Below are 21,984 nucleotides of genomic sequence, written 5' to 3' on the forward strand. Positions count from 1 at the left end.
GCTTCCAGACCTTCACCTTCCACAGAGCCTAATTCATGTCAGCCACTTGCTATCCTTGCTGGCAGCACCTGTGTACCTGTCAAAGCAGTTATAGTTTGAGCACAGGGCCTTAGCAGTTCCTAGATGGAAGGCTGTGTGGAAAGAGATGAAAGCTTATTTTCAGTGTCAGTCCAAGTAATCAACAGCCTGAAGATTTGGATACAAAGTAGGCATATATGACTTAATTCTACCTTTCTGTCTTGCACCTTTTTTATGGAATTACTGTTTAATTGCTCATGTTAAACCTGTCCAACAATACCATTTTGTGTTAGCAACACTTAGTGTCATATCTTCAAAGTGCTTTACAAGCAAGTTATGAAATGTGTAACTTGAGTAAAAACAAGCACCTTGGGCTGGGACCTGTGCTGCATTTGACACAGCCTGGCATGCCTGCAGTGCTGTGTATGCTGGAATGAGGAGCCCTGTGAATCATGGCAAGGGGAAGTCAGTGAGAAGAACACAGAGAGATAATGTAGGATGTTGTTTTAGATATGAGTTCTAACGCCATTATAGTGCAAGGATTTCGTATCACCAGAGCTTCATACCCCCTTGATGTTCCTCACAAGCAGCTCCTCTATGCACTGCCTAGTCCTGGTCCTTGCAGCACTCATCTGACTCCTCTTACTCCAGATCCCACCAATCCACTCTTTTATACCACTTGTTCTTATTAGCTACAGGCGTGGCCTGTTGAGATCAGGCCTTCTTCTAACCCTTAGTAACTGGTCCAGCTGCAACTCATTGGGGGATAAGATTACCTTCTATACCACCTTCATTCTCCTATACTGTATCCCCCTACAGTGGGATGGTGTTCGCCAAGGCATAAAAGATCAAGGATCCATGAGACTTCTGGTGATTTTCATAGCATGTACAAGAGCCTCAAGTGATCAACAGTGGACTTGAAATAACTCTTCAAGTATTGCAGCTTGATACTGCATCTTCTTCTCTCTTTCCTCTAGCACAAGAAAACTGGCAGTCAAAAGTTATAAATCAGTCAGAAATGTTTGTTTCACTTTGAGGATATGCATTACAGTAGCTGTAACACAGGAATTAGGAAACCCCAGCATAGCCCAAAGGCCTTTGCCTTCAGCTGTGTCCATGGAGCACCATACAGCTGTGTCACTATACAAACACTAATTAATCCTCAATAAAACAAGTAAAAAAAGTACACAAAGAACCATCACGGTTTGGTTTGTTGCCAGGATGGCAACAAAGCATGAATTGGACCAGGTGTTTGCCAAGGCAGGGCAGTCAAGTAGTAGCCAGCTTTGATTGTTGCTTCTGCAAGTCAGTGCATTCTCAGGCTCCAGCTGAAGTGACACTGAAAAGGTGCAGGATTCACTTTTGCCTGGAAAAGAAAAATTTCCTTGCAGAAAATCAGGGCTCCAAATCTTGCAGAATTTCTTCAGGCAGATCTGTGGGTATAAAGAGAAGCTTGAGTAAGCAGGTACATTTGGTTTTGTACCCTTCAAATACAGGACCTCACTCACCTCCCTGTTTTAAGGTGGTTGATGTTTACCAGCACAGATTGAGGAGAAGCCCAATGTATTGACACTGGCAGGAAGTGGCTTTTGGAACGTTACATTTCCTTAGAGTAGCTGGCTGACCTCTGAGTGTGTAAAGCACAGCTTAATCCCAATATTTGTATCTTCTCACTTTGTGAAGTCTACAGCCAAAAGATATCCAGTATCAAATAGAATAAATCTAAGGAATTCCCTCCTTTTCCTCCTCCACAAACCCTCCTATGAGTTCTAAAAAAGACCCCCAGCTTATGTTTACGTAACTGACCCGCATCAGCCTTACAGAGCTCTGGCTGGGCATGGCCAGACGAGCCTGTCCCTAAACTGGAGGAAAGTCTGAGTCTGGAAGAGAGGGGTAGATGGGTCATACCTGGGGTCTGCACCTGAGGTGAGGAGAGCTCAGCTTGCGGAGGGCTGTGGAGGCTCTGCAGAAACTGGAGAGGTCTCCAGTAATCTTCTAAATTTGATTGGGGGTGCTGCACATCTGTGACGAAGTATTTCACTTTTGTCCATCACCTGTAACCCCAAATGTTCCCAGACCAGAAAACGGTTCCTATAGCACACAGGTTTTCTCACTTCCAGCACAAGTCCTTACTCTGAAGCACATGGACACGGAGCGCCTGTGGCCCTGCCCGGCTGCTCACGAGGGGCGGGATGAACAGCGCCGTCCCGGTAAGCGCCGGGAGGGAAAACACCGGGAAACCCCGCACGCCGAAGCCAATGCTGGTGAGGACGGGCGGGCACAGGGAGCCAGGGCTCTCCCCTCCTCCGGACCCGACCCGCGGCCGTGCCGGGGGAGTCCCGCGGGCGGGGGGCGCTCCCGGCGGGGGAGGCGGGGCCGGCCGGGCCGGGCTGGGCTGCGGGGGCCGCGGCCGCGCCGCCCTCCGGCCCGCGGGCGGGGAGCGCGCTCGTTCGCTGGCAGCGGCCGGGGCGGGGAGCGGCCGGTCCGTCCTTCCTCCTCCTCCTCCTCCCTCCCGCCCTCGGCACCGCCACCCGCGCCCGCCGCCGATGCCGGGACTGCGCCCGCGGTGAGTCTGCCCCGCCGGGACCCGCCCGCGGGAAGTTGCGGCGCGGCCCCGGCTGCGCCTTTGTGCGGGAGCGGCGGCGCTGCCCGCCAGGTCCGGCCCCGGCCCCTGCCCCGGCTCGCCGGTGCCGCCGCCCCGCTCCGCTGCCCGCGCCCTCCGCCGCGCCGGTACCTGCCGCTCTTTGTTCCCCGCCGCCGCCGCCTTTGTTCCCTCGGTGCCGGCTGCACCTTCGGCACCGCCCGCGCCCCCCGCGGGACATCGCTGCGCGGGGGGGCGCGGATGGAGAGACCGCTCTCCCGGAGCGCGTTCCCCCCTTTCCTAGCGCTGCGAAAGCCGGGGAAAAGGGGAAAGCACCTCGGCGGGGCAGCGGCGGGAGTTCGCCGAGCTGCGAGGGGGGAGCGCGGCGGGCTCGGCCGGTGGCGGGAGCAGGCTTGGAGCGAGCTCCCGCCCCCGCGGTCCTGCCCTGCCCTCCCCGAGCGGGGGCCGCGCTGCCGGAGGAGCTCCGGCCGGAGCCGGCTTGTCCCGGGGCCGGCTTGTCCCGCGGCGGGGGAGCGCGCAGGGGGTGCGGGCAGGTGACCGGCGCTTCCCCGGGGAGCCGGGGGTACCGGTGGGAACGTCGGTATCTCTAGAGTTGTGTGTTTGGGAACTGATCGTGGAAACTTACTCATGCAAAGTTCTCGGGAAAAGGGAGCGACTGCTCTTCTGGGAGGGCCGCAGGAGGCAGGGGCATTCTCCCTGCGCTGTGTTTTATTGCCCGTGCTGCTGCCTCGGGTGAAGCGCTGCCCGCTGAGGAATCGAGCGCTCTGCGCTTTCCGCTGCACATGGGCTCCTTTCTCTTTCCCGCCTCGCTGCCAGCCTCCCTCCTGCCTTCCCTCCCCTCCTCCCGTCTTTCCAGGGCTCCTGGCAGCCGCCTGCTCCCTTTCGGACCAGTTTTTACGGATCTGTGTTATTCCAGCCCATGGGATGCCGCACGTGGGGCTTCCTGTCTGCAACTTGGTGCTGACTTGGTGTCAGGTGCTCTGTGCGTGTTTGTGATTTAAGGGAAGGCTCCTTGTCTTCCTTTCACCTCCAGAAGTAAACCTGGGCTCAGTCTTATTCGTTCTGAATCAAACTGAATCGTTCTTCTCTATTTCTCCTGAGAGCTGCTGGAGGCATTAGGAAGTAGAGCAGGTGCACCCTCCTCAAGTTACTGGGAATCTACCAGAGAGAAAACTTGGAGCAAGTTTTAGAGTTTCTCGCAGCCTTTGTCATGTCGGGGACTGTGTGCTCCTCATGCCTCTGCTTTCCTCTTTCCCCGCCTGTTCTCTCCCCCTCTTTCTGTCGTTCCTGAGTTTTCCACCCTCTCAGCTCACAGGGTGATCTGCCCTTGCAGGACAGATAGACAGACAAAGACGTAAGTGCCACGTGCAGCGTCCTGGCTCGTTATTGTGAGTGTTGGCCAAGTGAGCAGAGCCGTAGCTTGGCGGGCACTTGTGTTTACATCTCTGTGTGAAATGCAATTCCTGCAGAAGCAACATGCGGCTGCTGGCGCCTGGTTAGCTGTGTCATGGTCTTCAGCCCCTTCTGGGGTGGCTCTCTAGCTCTGAGAAGGAGCGGGGTGGCAGCTGCTAACTCTGCTCACAATAACAGTGTCTGCACACACAGCCACCTCTCGCTGAAATCAGGGCAGCCTAAATAATTGATTTCCGAGGCAGAAGGCAGCTTGTCACAGCAAGAGAGGATGGGGTGGTGTGAAGTGAGCAGGAGGTGGCAGGGGAGAGGAAGCCCTGTCATCTGCAGGTGGTGGCAGTGGGGATGCGTTGAAGAGAGAGGGATGGGTGGTGGCACGGGAATTTGGAGGTGAAACACCAGTAGTGACCACAATAACGTGTCACCATGTATTGACGTGTGCAGTGGCAATGTTTGGGCCCCTCTCATGTGAAATGCTGTACAAACACCTATTCAGAAATGTATAAATTAATGTTCAATTTTCCCTTCTTCCTAATGAATTGTAATGAATGATAATTACCTTTTTTACCTGAGTTTTCTATAAAAACATGTATTAAAGTTCCTTTATTTAAGTAATTACTTTCAAATACTCTCAGGAAACTCTATGTTAAGTGCTGCTGATATTATACAGTGCTAAGATTTGAGCATGGTGGTTTAAGAGGGGCAAAGGAACTGTACTTTAATGCTCCTTGGGGGTTTCTTCCAAGTCAGGATGTTACATGATTCTGGATATTCTAAGAAAGGAGCTAATCTTTCTCCTATTAAATCTGACTAAAAGTTTATTAAAGTAACTCAGACTTTTGTTGGTGTCAGTAGCACTTGACCAGTCCTGTAGTGTGCCAGCTATTTTTTTATTTAATTGTCAGGCAAAGATTTTAAGCAGACATACAATGAAGTAATTCAAGGGGAAGCATGCATTGCTGGCTAATGATCTAATAGCTTGAAAATGCTTTATCTCCCTAGCTGCTAATTTTAAGTTTTGTGTTGAAAGAGAAAGTAATAAAAAAAACCCCAACCAGTTACTGTTTGTTTCTTTGCAGTTTTTATCTGTATGTTTTGTGTTTCTACTTGTGATATGTTTTGGGAAAGATTGCTTGCATGCTTTGGGAGAAAATTGCATTGTTTTAGGGGAGAAATGGACCACAATTTAGCCCATTTATTGAGTTAATCATGCATGTTGTAAAACCCCTTTACTAGTAATTATTCCATAAACAGTGAGTTCAGCTCTGCTCCATTTCCTCAACATCTGAATATAGAAAGGAGCTAAAGAAAGAGTCCCAAAGCTGGTATGAAGAAGGCCAGCTTGGGAGATCAGGTATAAAGAGCCTCATTCATTTTGGTTTATCTGTAGTACAGGGATATGCCCTTACTCCATGAATCATCTCCTGACATCTGTTTGCAGTGCTGTTTTCTTAGCAACTGCAGCTCTGTTTTAGATCCGGACTCTCAATGGCCGGGTTTGTGCCGAAAGATGCAAAGAGACAATCCAAGCTCTTCCTAGTGAAGCTGTGCCTTTCAGCCCATTTAGCCAATTTATTTTCTTCCCTGAGGCACAATAAATACCGGTTTTAAAACTCTAGCAGCTGAGATGCTTTTTCTGTGTCGGTGCAGAGATGCTTATCTGTTGCTTACCACAACTGAAGTGTTTCCCCAACAAGATCTGGCAGCGTGGGAGAGGATGGCCATGGGCTGTGTCCTGTTCAAGGGATGAGCTGCATGTGCACCACGCTTGCTCTACCTTTCCTGCAGGTTTTTTTGAGCTGTCGTGGTTCTTCTAGATGTGGGAGAGGATGTGGTCTTGAAGGAATGCTCCCAGTGGTGGCAAGGACCCACTCCTAGCAACATGCCTGTTTGAACAAGTAGTTGGATTAGGCAGTGGGATTATACACAATGTAGAGTGTGGAGCACTGCATGAGTAATGCTTTGGGATGGATCCATAAGCTGTGATTAAAGGGAAGGTGACATTTCATACACCTCTCACCTAATCTCTCCTTGCTTGAATTTCATCCCTGGACAGTTTGGGTGGGAGACTCCTGTAACTGAGGCAGAGGTGGCCACATAGACACTGGCAGAGCAGGTTGAGCTGATTTTGCTATTTTTGCTCTCTAGAGGAGGAATCAAGACCTGACTTGGGTCAGAGGGAGTTTTTTACTTCAGCTGATGTGGATGAATTGGTCAGGAATGTAAATGTATGGGAGTACAAGTGGTATATCCATGTTAAGGGAGAGGCAATGTTCACCCCACTCTCTTTGTGCCAACATGCAGTTCCTGCAGGAGGAGCAGGAGTTTATACCTGAGGTAGAGCATAGAGCTGCTGGACTATGAATCATAAAATACAGCTTATGTTATCCCATAGGACATGAATTTGACTGCCTTACACTTCCTGGACTGACTTGCATCCTGCAGAGCATGAAGGGTGCCAGTAGAAAGCAGTAGCTGTGAAGGATGAATGTATTTTGGCTAGGGATAATGCTGAGAGGGGAGAGACCCCTCTTGTTTGGAGCATTTTCTTTGCAGAAGGGTTGCAGACTAAATACTGTTGCTGAATACTGGCCAGCTTCCAGCCACCTTCATGGATCACACACATTTCCTGGTGTTGGTGGGGGTACAAAGAAGACAACCTCTGTAGATCACCTAAGTGACAGTACCACCACAGTGGGAGATGGAACAGTCTGCTCCTGTGGAGATGCAGAGGGATCAGGACAGGGACAGAAGAGGGAGTGGGGCTAAAACTACTGGTTAGCCCAGCTTGTGTGCACAGCAGAAAGCTGTGTGAGGGAAAGAGCTGGTGTAGAACAGGCTGTTATCTCCCCACAGGAGGGGAAATGGGATGGGGCATTGACTCCAGGCATAACTTTGGTCTCGTAGGGAGGCATGTTTGCTTTCTAACCTTCCTGCAGCCTGCTGATAACTCCCTGCACAATGCAACTGCACAGATTGGCTCGAGAGGCTTTTAAGGAACTGCTGACCCTGGTACAAGCAATACTGTTTGTGACCAGGGATGAGGAAGAAGAGAAAAGAATGGCATTAGTTATCTGAGTGTTAAGACTTAGGCTGCAAGTTCTATCAAAGGAAATGACAATTAAGATGGAAAACAAAGCACTTGTAATTACTTTTGTGGAAGTGCAGGGAGGAGGCAGAAATGTGGGGTTTGCAGGAAAAAGTTATGTTTTCTGAATTTTCTGGGTTATTGGTTGCCAGGAGAAGGACCAGGAGTTGGTGACTGGTGAAGCAAAAGATTTAAGCAGAGAGGGGAAGGAATATGCTGGGTACCCCTTGGTGTGTGGCACACAGCTTGTACATCCATCCATGAAGTGGTTGTAGAGACACCTGAGAAACTCTGTTCAATTTCCATTAGAGAACTCTGTGTTGCATGGGCTTATGTTGTTAATAACCAGCTAAATGATGCAGGGAAAGGAACAAAAGCTGACTCACAAGAAGCATGTCCAGCTTCTTGGAGGCTCTTGAATCGTGAGCAATGTGCAGCTTTGCTTGCAGGAATATTTGGTGAAATATACAAGTTCAGTAAGTCAATGAAATTCTTCTAGCAAAGCCAGGCCCAAGGGTGAAGGTGGTTGTGTATCATCTAGTTACAAGGTGTTTCTGGGGGAGAGAGGCACAGAGCACTTGGAGGGTAACCCGAGGGGGTGCTGCTTTGTTTCCTTCCTTTCCCCCATCTTAAAGGTCCACAGTTCATCTTGCCAAACTCTATAACATAACTATCTGCACGAAAGACAGTTCTCCAGACTCCTTTCATAGTCACTGGAGAGGAGCACACGCTTTTGAGCCATGATTCATCCACACTGGGTTGGACATCTAAAAATACATTGGACAAACTGCCCTAAAAGTGCCTGTTCCTCTCCATTGTTTCTGCTGAGCTCAAACAAAGAGCACTTACAGAGGTACTGCTCCTGTGGCTGTTTAGTGTCAGGAGAGCTGAATCTCAGCCAAAGTGTCTCATGTCCCAGCAGAGCATCTAGGAGGGCTCGGAGTGTCCTCATTTCCACCAGACTCAGTGGTGGTTGTGCAGTGTAAGGCATTTGGCTGTACTTCAGACTGGGGAGCAGGCAGCAACATCCAGTTTAAATCCACCCTTCACCCCGATCAGTCCCTGGACTCAGACAAGCTTCGGGCTGGACCTGACAATCTGCTATAAGTAAGAGGCCGAAGGGGATTTGCAGAGTGGTGTTTTCAAGGTCACACATCAGGTTAGTGGCAGAGGTGGAAGCAGTGAGGACACTGTGGGCTCCCAGGGGTGTGCTCCTTCCCCTGCCCCAGCTCCTTGCCAGCTGCCTTGCAATCTGCTGCACTCCCAGGGACGAGGCTGGCACTGGCTCTCAGTGGTGGACAGCACCTGGTAGGTACTCATTTCACTTGGCTAGAAACCTTTTGCAAAATTACATAGGGCAGGGAAAGAAGGATGAGCCTTTCTCTTGCAAAAATCTGTAGTTCAGGCACGATGCTGAAGTATTGGGCACCCATGAGACTGCTGAGGGCGACTGTATGTGTGCTCTCAGTCACAAGCACTTGAACCTTGGAGTAAATGTGCAACAGTTCAGTCTTGTGGTGGCCCAGGACAGCAGGTGTGGCTGTTCCCTGGTGGTTGGGTGATGTGTGGAACCTCTTTAAACAGACACATCCACAGCATGCAATAGATAGACCTAAATGCAAACCTCAGGGAGCCAGACTGTGGTCACCTGGGAGGTGTTGCCATCATTGTGTTACTTAGCAGTCTGGAAAAGAAATCACCAGCTCTTGTAGCAAAAGCCTATCTGTGCTGGTAAAACAGGTAGGCTAAGGGTAAAATTCCTCCTGTGTGGAGAAATAGTTCACAATACAAAGACTTCTTTTACTAAATGAGCTAAATGTCAAGGGAGAGACTTTGCTGAAGAAATTTGCTTGTGTAGCAGACTTATGAAGCACAGGCAGGCACTGAGTGTTAAATGGATCCTGTGCATGTCTGATTCTAGACAAATACCAGACTATTCTATCTTTCCTGATACCTGAGAAAGAATATGATAGCCATGAAATAGAAAGAACGTGTTGTCTGAGCCAGAATTTGATTCCTAAAGTTCTTTTTAGGGGGTCTGTGGGTGAACTCCAGGAGGTGAAACAGATTGCAATTTGACCCTGGAGAGAACAACTGGGGAGAGGAGGGAAAGAGCAAATTATTAAATAAGAGCTGGGAGAAAAGCCAGTCTCCAAAAATAAACTTCGAAGATCAATTCCAGGTATTTCCTGGCATTGTCATCCTGTTTCTTCTACTGCTCAGCCTGTAACAAGTGGTTTTACAGTTAAGGCTGACAGGTTTAGGGTTGTTTGGTAGGCTTTTTAAAAAAAAAAAAAAAAAAGAAAAAGTGTATGATAAACAGTTTGCAGTGTTGTTTCTTATGCAAAACTGGGTGGAATGTTGATGACGAAATACCCCTGGGATGGAGAAAGCAGAGCTTGTTATTGTAAGAGGGAATCAAGAGCAGGACTGGCTTTGTTTTGGGGAAGTGAAAAGTCTGGGTTTTCTTCCCAATTACATGTCCAGGTCACCTCAGGGGGTGGAAGTGGGTATCTGTGTAATTTAGTGTGAGCAAACAGCGCTTCTGCAGAGCAGTTGTGTCATCCTGGTGCTGTAGGTAGCCTTGGAATGCCTTACAGATAACGTAGGTGAGTGAAGGCATCACCTTTGCAAAGCTCAGAGGTGACTCTGAACGTGTTTCTTCTTGCAAAAATTCTGCGAGAAGCCAGTCCAGGAGTTCCCTGTACTGAAAGCCAGTGTGTGAATTGCGGGGAAATTGAAGCATATCCTGTTCAAGGGCTTGTGTTGGTGATCACATGCCATCTCCCTGCTGGGGTTTCATTCTGGCTGGTGACTGCCAGAGGTGTGTCCCTAAAAACTGTCCAGAGACACAGACACGCCTCGGTGGGCTGGAGCTGGCTCGGGCTGGGGCTGGCTCTTGTCTTACCTCACCTGCTTGGCCCGGGACAGGATGGAGCAGCAGCTCTGCTTACGCAACACGGCCTCTGGTGCTTGACTGGGCTTGTCTGTAAGTAACTTTGGTGTCAGTAATGCTGGTGCCTTTCAGCCAGGGAGATGCACGCGGCTCACGGGCATCTCTCCTGGTTTGTCTGCGTTGTAAGAAATCCTGATTCTCAGAGAAAGCAGCCTGGACACCCTGTGGTTCAGACTTGGATGGGAAGACTGTTGTCACCCTGAGTGTGCAGAAGTGGAAGGCATGATTTAAGTAAGGCATTCTTTAATCTGTGCTGCTTCTAATTTGGAGTACTTGGCTTTGCAATTGCACCTGTATTTTATTTTTTTATTTTGTATAGCAAGAATAGTTTATTCTAGCAGTTTACTCTGCAACACCAAGTTCTTTCTCTTGGGTTGTCTATGAGCCCTTTGGCTGTTTGGTCTTCTCTGGCATCAGCACTGTCAGGAGTAACAGTGTTTGGCCAGGTTTTCACTGCACACCAAAAGTTACTCTACAAGCTTGAAACAATGCTATAAATCAGAGCTGTATGTTTGTGGGTTTCTTTTCTTTCCCCTAAAGCAGCTAATTCCTTAAAAGCAAAGATATTTTATTTGTCTTAAATGGACAAGGAAAGTGCTTTTCTTAGTGGAGGAAGTCCTGCACAATCAGTGTGGGAGATGCCACTGTTGAGGGGCCCCTTTTGTATGTGCAGAACCAGCACAGGCATGCGAGCGTGCAGGCTGTGCTTGTAGAAATGCTGCTCTGCCCGCAGACCTTGAAGTACATGGGACAGAAGGCATAAAACAAACAAGACCCTGAACTAGCACTTTGAAGGGAATTTTCAGCTGGAAGAATTATAGGGACATGAAAAACTCATTCTTTGGAGAGGCAGCCCCTCCAAGTCAGAGGAGAGGTGTGCTGGGGAAGCATACTAGCTTGTATTGCTGTAGCCTTGATTGGACATGCTTGAGAGAGAAGCTGATGAATTCACAGCTGCCAGGCTAGGACCTATCATTTAAATTGTAATTTGCTCTTCAAATTTGGCAAGCATCATTTTCCATTTGCTTGACAAATCTCTCTTTTGTGTTTTTCTTCTGCCTGCGTAAAATAGTGAGCGCTGCTGGAGAGAGCTACTTACAGTAGATTCCTTTTCTCTGCTATATTTAGCAGTCACAACAAGTTTGTGATCCTTGCAAGAATACTGCCAAAAAGTAGATGTGTTTAGCTTGAGACATGCCCTTTCTCTTCAGGCTCCCAAATCCACGGTGCAGTTCACTTTCCTCCCCTTTCCCGGCTCTGTTGTGCAAATATTGCTCTGCTGCTTCCAGGGATTCTGCTCAGTCAGAACAAGTCCCTGCTTTAGTGGAAACTCCCGTGCTCAGATTGCCACTATCCCTAGTGACTTTCTCTTTTCCTAACTTCCTAAAAGAGCAGATTACTGCTCTTCAGGAAGGTCTTTCTGAACAGTGTTATGATTTAATTTAGATACTCCAGGCCTTTTATTGCTTAGGAGAGCTTCGCTCAACAGAATAATGTGTTTGTTAACCATCTCAGTGTTTCCTTTATTTGGGGAAAAAGGGAATTGGGAAGGCAGTGGGAAGGAAACATTTGTATTCCTTCAAAGGCAGAATATTACCAGGAGCCTGTTTCTCATGAATATCATGCCATTAATGCCAAGCAGGTGTAGTTGTTATATATTGCTATTTTAAATATCTTTACCATGTAAAGTGGTTCCAGTGTTCCTGTGAGTCTGTATTAAAAGACTTTCAATTGCAATTCAAGGGAGGGAAATAAGAGTAACAACTTATTGCCGTGCTTCTTGCTTGGTTAGCGTGGGCAGTACAGTCCAGTTCGTTCCGATCAGGCATGGGAGCTGTAACTCTTTGTGACTGCAGGCCATGCCCGCCCCCTTCCCGTCCCTTCCCTACTGTACGGCCGGACCAGGGCCAGGAAGCCGAGGAGGGGCTGCGGGAGCGGAGCTGTGCGCTGGGAACTGCCCAGCCCAAGGTCAGAGGCCGGTCTGGGGCCCGTCTGGGCCCTGCGGCGCTGCCCGGCCGCGCTGCGCCCTTTCCCCTTCCCACAGGAGGCCAGGCGCGGCGAGGCCGCTCCGTGCGGCAGCCTGAGCCCAGCTAGCCGGGGCAAGCGGCCGGTAGGGCTGTCTGTCGTGGGAAACGGGGAGAGGCTTGGAGGAGGGAAATGACCGCGATTGTCCTCTTGCTGCCTGTGTGAAATCACAGCGATTGTCCTCTTGCTGCTTGTGTGAAATGACAGCGATTGTCCTCTTGCTGCCGGCGTTCCCAGTGAGCCCGGCGGCGCGTAGGAGGAGGTGGTGTTGGTGCGCTGGATGCTGTTCCCAGGTACAGCACGGACCTGGAGGCAGCCCGTGTTTTTGTGTTGTTTTTGTGATAATTCTTCCCCTCAGCCCTGTTATCTGCGGGAAGCGGCCTTGGAGCTGCTCTGCGTGGCTGGGGAGTGCAAGACCAACCTTTGGTCTGGAAAAGCTTTTCCATTCTGGCCTCACAGCAGCAGATGGATGGCTTTTTGGACGTAATTGGAGGCTTCTGGGCATTGCACAGGTAGTTTTGGGCTGGGGTGTGCACTTGGCTTTGTGTTTTGGAGCCCTTGACGGTGATGGAGGCGTGAAGTCACCATGGTGTGTTCGGCTTTCCTGCATAGCAGTGGACACTGGGGTGATGGAGGTGTATGGCATCTGCCTCCTGAGCCTCCGGGCATTCAGCACTCCTTTTTTACCTTAACAGCTGTGATTTAAAGTCCTGCACTCCTTTTTTACCTTAACAGCTGTGATTTAAAGTCCTGAGCAGTTCTTGTGTTTATTAACAATATGGAAAATCTTGGAAACCAGTTGGAAACTGAATTGTTTCTGCAGTTTTAGTCGGTGTGCTTTGGCACTGCCTTCCCACTTGGGAATAGATAAATGTGAGATAGGCTCTTATTCTGAGGGCAAGTAATTGCATCGTGCTCCTCTGTGGGTCAACCTTTGTGACTGTGTGAACAAGGTTTAGCTCTGTTAATAAAAGCATTTCTCTGTGTGTGTTAACATCAGCATGGAGTTAGTGCAGTTTTCAAACTGTGTAATTGTACCAGGGTGACTGATATATTACCACCCCCCAAAAAGAGAAAAGGTCAAGAAAGACACTTTGCTCACAGTGTTTTAAAATTGATTAACACAATTAGAAGATCCATTGTGCTTCTGTAACAAGAAGTGTTACTGATGTGTAAATCAAAGACAAACTAGCAACATTTGCTGGCCTTAAAAATGGTGGAGCTTTTGTATACTCATATGCTTCTCCTGGCTGGTTTTCAAAAACTATAAATGGACCACTGGGAAGTCCCTGTATAACAAAAATGTACTGCTGCTGCTTGTCATAAATAAACTTTTAAGAGCTGCCTTGGTCTTGCAGCTCTTTGGAGCAGTCCTTACTTGTCCACTTGGTTCCAGAATATCAGATCACATGAGACAAGATCATTTCTGTGGCAGTGGGGTGCAGCTTCACGTCCAGCTCTGAATCCCCTCAAGATTTTATGTTCTCCAGGCTTGGTGTCTTGCAGATCTATCTAATGCTCTCTTGGTTCTACCTGAGCAGAATTGTTCAGTCTTTTCCAAGCTTTTCTCTTTTGGATTCCTTCATCTCCAGCTCCTGACAGCATAGGAGTACCCAAGGTCAGGCTTATTTCAACTTCATCCCAGGCAATGCAGAGTCTCTCTGATGCCACATGCACTAATACCACTTATTAAAAGACTGGCTGATACCCATCTGATGCTCTTGGGTGTTATCTGTAGGATCAGGAGGCTATAGCCTCTTTTCGGTATCACCTTCAAAGGGATGGAAACCTAATGGAAGCACTTTTCTTCTTCCAGGGAAGCACAGAGAATATGTCATTATTGTATATTGGATGATGACAAAGAATTATTTTCCTGCCAGACATAGAGAAGTTGTCAGTTCCTCAAGAGGGGAAGTCAAGGCAGATGTGTCAGTGATGCTGTCCTGACTTTTGCCATCCTGAAGAGTCTGGCTTTGAAGGGAAGGGGGTCAGCATGTTTTCTGTGTGATCACATTCCAGTTGGGAGTGTGATACAATCTGAGATGATCCAGAAGAATGATGTTGGCAAGCGCTTTAAAAGTGGAAGGGATGAACTTCAGTTTGGAGTAGGATCTTAAAAAAAATAAAAGAGTGTTTAAAGACAAAGGTGATAGAAAATGCATCCTTTAAACAAACCTCTCTCCTCACCACTGAGTGAAAACTTGGTGAAACCATTGTAAGTGAATTCTTGAGGAGAAAGCAGGACCATCAAACTGAAGTGCTGTGGGAATTTCTCGGGTTTAACAGAGCTGTGAGTACATGAGATGGGAAAAGAAAATACTATGAAAAAGTGAAAACCAAACCAACTTCATGTGGGTTTCCTGTGATAATTATTTAGGTCATGGGGCCATGATTTGGATGCCAACAATTTGCCTTTAGGGAGGCTCTGTCAAGTTTACAGAAAGATAGCTTACCAAAAAAATCTGGCTCAGTAGCACTTTGCAAGGCTCAAGACTCACACCTCTGAATGTTGCTGCTTCTTTCTGAATCTAAAATAAACAGAGATCTTTGTTAATTGCCAAAAAGGAAAGGGTCTTCAGTTGGTCAGCATTGTGGAGTTCTACTTCCTTTGGATTGGTTCACCAAAGATAAAAATCTGCCGTTTCTGTTCATGATGTTGGCTTGGCTCAGTGCATGAGTAATAATAATCTGTTGCTAGGAACAGACTTCAGTTTACATGGAGAGGCCTCTGTGGAGGGCAGGTCTTTGAGTCCCTGAGTGGGTCATAAATAATCAGTGGCACTTCAAAGGAGGAAAAGTAAAAACAAGCAGTTGGAGATGCCATGAAAAGATGTCTGCAATTCCTATTGCAACACCAGTGGAAAGCATGTAACCAACATAATTGGGAAAGTATGGGGCATGGATCTCCAAAGGCAAAACCAAATGAAGCAGGGATTTACTAACAGTGGGTTATAATATTCACATCCCTCTAGCTGGGCTTGTTTGCAAGATATCTGCTGCTTTCAGGAGTGCAAAACTGAACTAATTTCATGGCATATGATTTTTCAAGACTGGCTCCTGAGGAGAGCCTTGAGGGTACATCTGTGCAGGGATGTGCAGAGGTTAGTTGTGAACTCAGGGGCTAAAAATGTTCTTACCTGGGACAATGTGAAAAATACTAATTTGCCTTTCTTTCTAAGTACTGTGCACAGCTGCTTTGTAGAGGTAGCTTTAAATTAATTGATGAAGTACCCATTTCCTGTTTTAGCTGTAGTTACAGGCTTTGTTTTTGAAGAAGGCAGTGGTTTAACTGCTGGGTTTTCCATGCCATGGAATCTTACCATCTTCTCTACTTGGAACAGCCAAAAGCCAAGGTTTGCAAACCACCCTGATCTGAACTAATGTTAAGGCTGTGAAATCCTTTCTAATGAATCCTCTAAATCCATCTGAAACTTTTTTCACCCTTTCTTCTGAGACAAGAATGTCCTTATAAAGACCCTGCTTAAGAAGAGCATCTCTTAGGTCTCATTAAGACTTAAGCCTCACTGGAGACAAGGTATTTAAATCAGTGTTGTCTATTCTTATGATAATGGAATGCAAAGCCTGGGTATGATTATTTGCAGGTTAGTTCATTGAGATTTGCAGTCTGCTACTTGCTCTTGGGTTTCTCTCTTATCAGTGTGCCTATGTGTGTATGTTAATGCCCAGGATTTTCTGCAGTCTGCTGGCTAATATTAGCTGAATTTGGTAGAGGAAGGGAAATTACATTAGAATTGGTGTGGTACAACTGTGCTGATATAATTTCCACCAATGTTTTTAGGAGCCTGCTGTGGAAATAGCTGGAGAGGTAGGGGAAGAGGGGTTTGAGTTTGAGGAGTGCCCTCATCACAGGGAAACCTTTTGTTGATGGTTTAACCATTTGAGCTGCAGATTGAGCCCAGGTGGCCAGGAATTTGCTCCATGGAGAACACCATGGAAAGCTTTCTTCTCCAGGAGGGCATTGCTAATGGCACCTTTCTCATGTGACTTACCCTGCATTGGAGAAAAGATGAGCTTGCACAACAGCTCTGGTGCAATTCACATAAATTAATCCACAGGAAATGAATCCATTGGAAATAAATAGGATCCCAGTGTGGCCTGGAACTGCCTCTGACTCTGTGATACTTCACAGGCTATCCCAAGGTGAAAGCAGTTAATGCTTTCCTACATTAATGCTAGATTCTTCAGACAGAGGGAAGAACAAGGTCATTCTCTTCACCTTTGTTTTTATTCCCCAGTGACAAAGTGTAGTTTGAAAGCATTGGATTTATTTTTCAACACTGTGGGTATATATTTCCTAGTCATCCAGCATTTCTTGGAGGGGGAGGGATTGGTTTAGCTCTGCAGTTCATTGAGTTGTTATGAAACAAAATAACTGATTTAAATATGAAGTAGAAAGGATGATCCTTCCTGCTGCCAATGACAACCATTGCTGGTTGGTGGTTTTAGACTCTTCAGAGCTTGGTTGTTTCAGACTCTTCAGAGGCTGTAATGATAGTTACAGTTGACAATGCTGTATTTGAATGAAATTTGGGGCAGAGAGGTGGACAAAGCAGGCATATTGTCCCTGTATAATCCCTTCTCAGACAATCTGTACCTTGTACCTTTTAAAGAAGACTAATCCTTGCAGGTGTGTCCTCCAAGACTGTGTTTGTGTCTCCCCTTCAAAGCAGCTGTGGAGTCTTCTCTTGGGGCAGGGCAAAATGCATCTACTGTGTTGGATGGTGAATTGAGAGTTTGAGGGACATGAAAGCTTTAGCATAAATTTACCTGGTATTAGCTGTGTATCTTCATAACCTGCACTGTGGATTCATTGAGTGTCTGTGTTTAAAGAAAAAAGTTTAAAATTCCCCATAATTTTGGGAAGGAGGCCATAAATTGACTTTAAAAGAATATAAGAGCATATGCTTTTATTCACTTATGATCATGTGTTGTAATTTAAGTCAATTAATTCATAAATTAAGTAACAATTAAAGTTTATGCTTGCTTTAGACCTTAATACTTTCTGCTTTGATGAAATCCTGGAAGTTTTATTAGCTTTAACTTCTTTACTGGTTAGAGATCTGAACTGAGATTGGGGTCCCATCACATGAAGTGCAGTGAAGCACATAAAAAGAGACACTATGTCCTGTGTTGTTGCTGTAGCTGGCAAGGGTTGGGCACAGAGGAGGAACAGTCACAGAAAGGTTAAAAATACACTTTGTGTTGTTTATGAAATGTCCATCAGCTATTCAGGCTCTTGCATACTTTCCTGTTATTATAATGGAATTTTAATGCCAAATCCTGCTCCTTTTCTCAGGACTGTAGTCCCAGTGACTCCAGCATCATGCAAGTTAGTTGAACATAAATTGGCTCTGCCCATGTCACCATCTCAAATGTGGGTGCTTTGAAATTGAACAGATATGTAAGTTTCCACTGTTGGGGAGTTTGCTTACATACTTCCCACTTGTGCCATTTGTCATCTTCAAGGTGGTGATCAAAAAACCAAATTAAAGACTTAGTCATAACTAAAAAATATTAAGGCCACCTGACATTTTGTGTTTTCAGACTTTGTGTTTTTATTGCTTAATCTTGAGAGAAAAAAGAAGGGAGTTTCCCAGGAAAGATTGCCTTGCCTTGGACATAGCTGTGAGCACTGGATTCTTGTTCAGCCATTGCCCATCCTCAGTTCCTGTAAGAGGCCAGTATTTATTATAGAATTCCAGGTTGGAAGGGACCTCAAGGACCATCTTGTCCAATATTTTGTGCTAAAAGCATGGTCCAGACAAGATGGCACAGCATTCTGCCTTGTCAAATCATAACACTGCCCATGTTGTGGAATCCACTACTTCCCTGGTGAGATTAATCCAATGAGTGATTGTTCTATGAAGAATTTTCCTCTTGTGTTTAATCAAAATCTCCCCAGCAGTAACTTGTACCCATTACCCTTTGTGTTTTCCATGTGACTCCTTGCAAAAAGGGAGTTTCAATCCTCTCTGTGGGCACCCTTCAAATACTGGAACATGGTAATAAGGTCTCCCCTTAGCCTTCTTTTCTCAAGGCTCACCAAACCCAGTTTTCTCAGCCATTTCCCCACACATGCCTCCCAGTCATTTTTGTGCTCTTCTCTCTCAGCCTGTCCACATAATATTCTGTACAGCACAATCCCAAACTGCCCCCAGTATTCCAGGTGTCCTGGCAAGTGCTGAGCAGAGTGGGACAGTGATTTCTCTATCTCTGCTGGTGATGCCCTTGTTCATGCTGCCCAGCATTTTGTTGGCTTTCTTGGCTAATTTAGATACCTTATGATTTCCATCCTAACCTCAAGACTTGGCTTGTTTATATCACTGTGTTCTTGTGCCAACCAAAGATCAAATCAGTTGTTCTCCTCCTATTTTTGCTTGCTAAGCAAGCCAAACTCTTGTAAAATATGGGGTTTTTTGATTATCCAGAGAGGTCTGACCTTTACCTGCCCCAGCTAGAACTCCTCTTGCTAGGTCTGGTGCCTTGACTTGCAGTTGTAAGCTGTTGGTGACTTGCAGAAGTGCTGCATGGTCACTGCAGCAGCTGGAATCAGTGCTTCAGCCATATCAGCTAATATCTGTTTCTCTGGAAATCCAGACACTTTTTTTGTTGCCTTTTTTCTCTCTCTGTCTGGCCTTTGCTTGTCATCTGTTATATGATGTCCCATAGCAGGGGGGTTGGACTGATGGTCCCTTCCAGCCCAAAGCATGCTGTGATTCTAAATGTGGGCAATAACCCCTGGTCTCACCTGGGTGCTGTAAATGTGAATTGATTGCTGCTTGGGAAGTGTTCAGATGCCAGGGTGGTGAGTGCCATAGAAAATCTTGTGAGTGACTCAATAATCCTGTCATCAGAGCAGCTCTTGGATAAAGCACAAGGACACACATTGTTCAGGGTGAGGAAAGTAAAATATTGAAGAGTTCCTCGTGGAGTGCATGTTCTCCTTTCTGCTCAGTGAAAGAGACAGAGTGAGGAAAAATAGTATAGAGTGGAGTAAACAAAGGCTGCCTTATGATTCATGTGCACAAGGGAATGGATGTAAGAATTTCTCTGGCATTCCTTAATGTTGTATTTCCTGACTCATCTATTCACACCCTTTATTTTGACATATACTTGGTGGATGAGTTATTAATATATGGTGTGGAAATCCTAGTGCTTCTGGTGAAAAGGTTACAGTTGTGTAGGTAACAAAGCCTGTTTAAGAGTAAGCCCTTAATTAAATATCAGCTTAATTACTTCTGGAATTTGTTTAACTTCTGGGTTCTTGGTAAAAATAAGTCTCTATCTTAAGCATCCAGTTCTTCCTACAGTGGCAAATTGAACAGTACTGCAGAACAAGGATCTCTGGTAGTTTTTTAAGAAAGATAGAGCATATTGTTTTCTGAAGTTGCATAGTATGAGGGAGATATCCAGGGAAAGAAAGTGGAGGAGCTGGAAAAAGAAATTCCTTCATGGGAATTGAGGAGTAACAAAGGTACCAGACAGAGACAGCCGTTGTGTTGATTCTCATGTGATAACTACTGCTTTTTCATTGAATGTTCATCTTTGCAGATTCTGCCTGAATTGTTTCCATATTATCCAGGCAGGAAGGGAGGACTGACAGGTACAAGGATTAAAAAACTGATGTTTGGCATTTACCAATCTGCAGAAGGCACTGTGAGCTTTTGTCAACTTGGCTTTCTCAAAGAAAGCAACAGTGTTTGAAATTTCCTAATCCTGGTGCTTTTGTTTTCATGGCAAGACCCACTGGGATCCTGGTTTATACTCAGGAGTGCTGCTGTTAGAAAAGAGTCAAAGGACCAAAGCTTCTGTAACTGGAGTGGGAACAGTCACTTCATTCTGTATAAACTGAGGGAAGAGCTGGCCAAGGGGAGAAATCCCAAAACAAAATGTGTATCTTGGTTCCACATCATCATTGAACATCATCAATTTTTATGTAAAACTATACTGATTTTCTTCTTCTTATTTTTTTTTTTTTTTTTGTAATATAATTTCAGTTTGGAAACTGATTGAAGAATTACCATAGAATTCAATATGGCATCACAGCAGTCATCTGCATCAACAGAGGAGCAGGCTTCCTCTGAAATAGATGATCTCCATCTAACGCTGCAAGGTAAGTCACTGAAGTTTTCTGTGCCTTTTTAATTTATATTTTTGTCAAAAATCTGTGACTGTGTGTACAAGTTGAAGGGAATTCTGAGAAACCTGTTTAAACTGGGGTTATGGTGAGTGTAATTAGTTCATGTCTGTGCTTCTTTGCAGATGTTTCTGTGTTTCAGGAGAGAGGCTTCAGCAGAGAAATGACAGATAAGCTCTTCTAGTACTTTCTCGTGATATTTTCAGATCAGCTGCCTTTTTTGGTAGTGATGTGCTCACTGGTTCTTATGCTTTGTTACTCAGAATACATGTTGCTGTAAACTGGAAAGGAATCACCAGCATGAAAACAAGCCAGTTCATTAGTTTTCTTGTTTTCAGCTTGCTGATACTTAGGTGGTTGCATTGAGCTGTTTTAATGAAGCTATTGACTACACTACTATTTTATTTTATTTTATTTGCTTTTCTGTTTTTAACTACTATATCCCCCGCAAGTGGGGATAATTTTTGTGGCTTCTAAAGAAATTTCTTATAGGTCAAGTCTTTGGTTCTTACTGGTCATGTGTTATAACTTGTTAAGGAGGCACTCAGTGCTGATTTTAAATTATTTCAGTTTAATGGCATCTGCCTGGACAGTTAAATAATGATGGGTGCATCCGACCTGGCCTCTCAGAACTTTTAGCCTTTCCTTACTCACATGTTGAATTTCCTTCTATAAGAATTTTCTGTGAAGGTTGGCTTTGCTGTGAACATATTCATGGAGGCTATCAAGGAGGCTAGTCCAGGCAGCAGGACTAGCCCTGCTGAGAAGCTTGGCTTTGATGTGTTTAGAGCCAGCTCCGTCCTAGAACGGATGGACTAACTCCTGTTTCCACAGAGCTATTTCCTTTTAACTCCCTTGCAATGAAATTTCCACGGTGCTTGGTGGAGAGCAAATATGTTGAAAACAGATGGTGCAAAAGAATATTCTGCCAAGTCCCTTGTGTGATCCTAATGCTGTTGTTGAAGCCATGTGTTTTGATGAGTGAGTGTTAATAGCGGTCCAAAGCCAAGTGTCTTTAATGGTGAATTTTCTTTCCTTTTGCTTCAGTATTCCATTTTCAGGAGAGCAAGCAAAAACTTGTAACAGAGAGGAGCTAGTCTGACTTTTGCACCAAGCACGGCTTGTCAGACACACATTTGTTGTGCCAGTCAAACTCAGCCTTGGGTAGAAAGGCTGAGATGGCTGTTGTTGTGAAACAGATTTAGAAAACACTCAGCTTGAAGGCAGATTTGAAGTTACATGCCATTTTTAGGGCAGGGATTTACTTTCAAATTTACTTTTTTTTCTGAAAAGTCAGGTTGATGTTTGTGTTGAAAAACAATTGGTCAATGTCTCATTGAAGGAACCCTGCTTAGTAAAATTGAAATGACTGTATCTCTTTGCTGTAATAAATGGAGCTCTTCCATTGTGCTGAAATGAACACGCTGCAGATCTTGTGCCCAAGCTGTCTGTGCGTGGCTGTTGTAAAACATCCAGAGATATCCTTTAGAAGTGACATGAGCAATTTTTTGTAATGATTGAAGACACAACAAATGGTACTGACACATTTTGTGTGTGGAGCTGTGGCGCTGCAGCGTCTGCTCAGGGTCAAACAAGCAAATGGCAATACAGCTGTGAGGAAGCACCAAGGACATGCTCCCTGACATGACATATAGGGACCATTAGCAGCTCTGCTCACAGATCTGTGGTAGCAAAGGTCAAATAAGAAGAATAGGGGCACTGAAGGA

At 46.0% G+C, this 21,984-nt stretch overlaps 1 protein-coding gene across 1 annotated transcript in view; it reads left to right on the plus strand.

Moving 5' to 3' along the window:
- The first annotated feature begins 2,484 nt into the window (after positions 1 to 2,484).
- Positions 2,485 to 21,984, plus strand: part of SYNE2 (spectrin repeat containing nuclear envelope protein 2) — a 175,898-nt gene continuing 156,398 nt past the window's right edge. Inside the window, 2 exon segments of the mRNA XM_084208589.1 lie at positions 2,485 to 2,584; positions 20,118 to 20,233. Of these exon segments, the coding sequence (XP_084064715.1) occupies positions 20,155 to 20,233 (79 nt within the window). The 5' untranslated portion in view covers positions 2,485 to 2,584; positions 20,118 to 20,154.

Source organism: Fringilla coelebs, assembly GCF_963513975.1.
Source record: "Fringilla coelebs genome assembly, chromosome: 6".
NCBI lineage: Eukaryota > Metazoa > Chordata > Aves > Passeriformes > Fringillidae > Fringilla > Fringilla coelebs.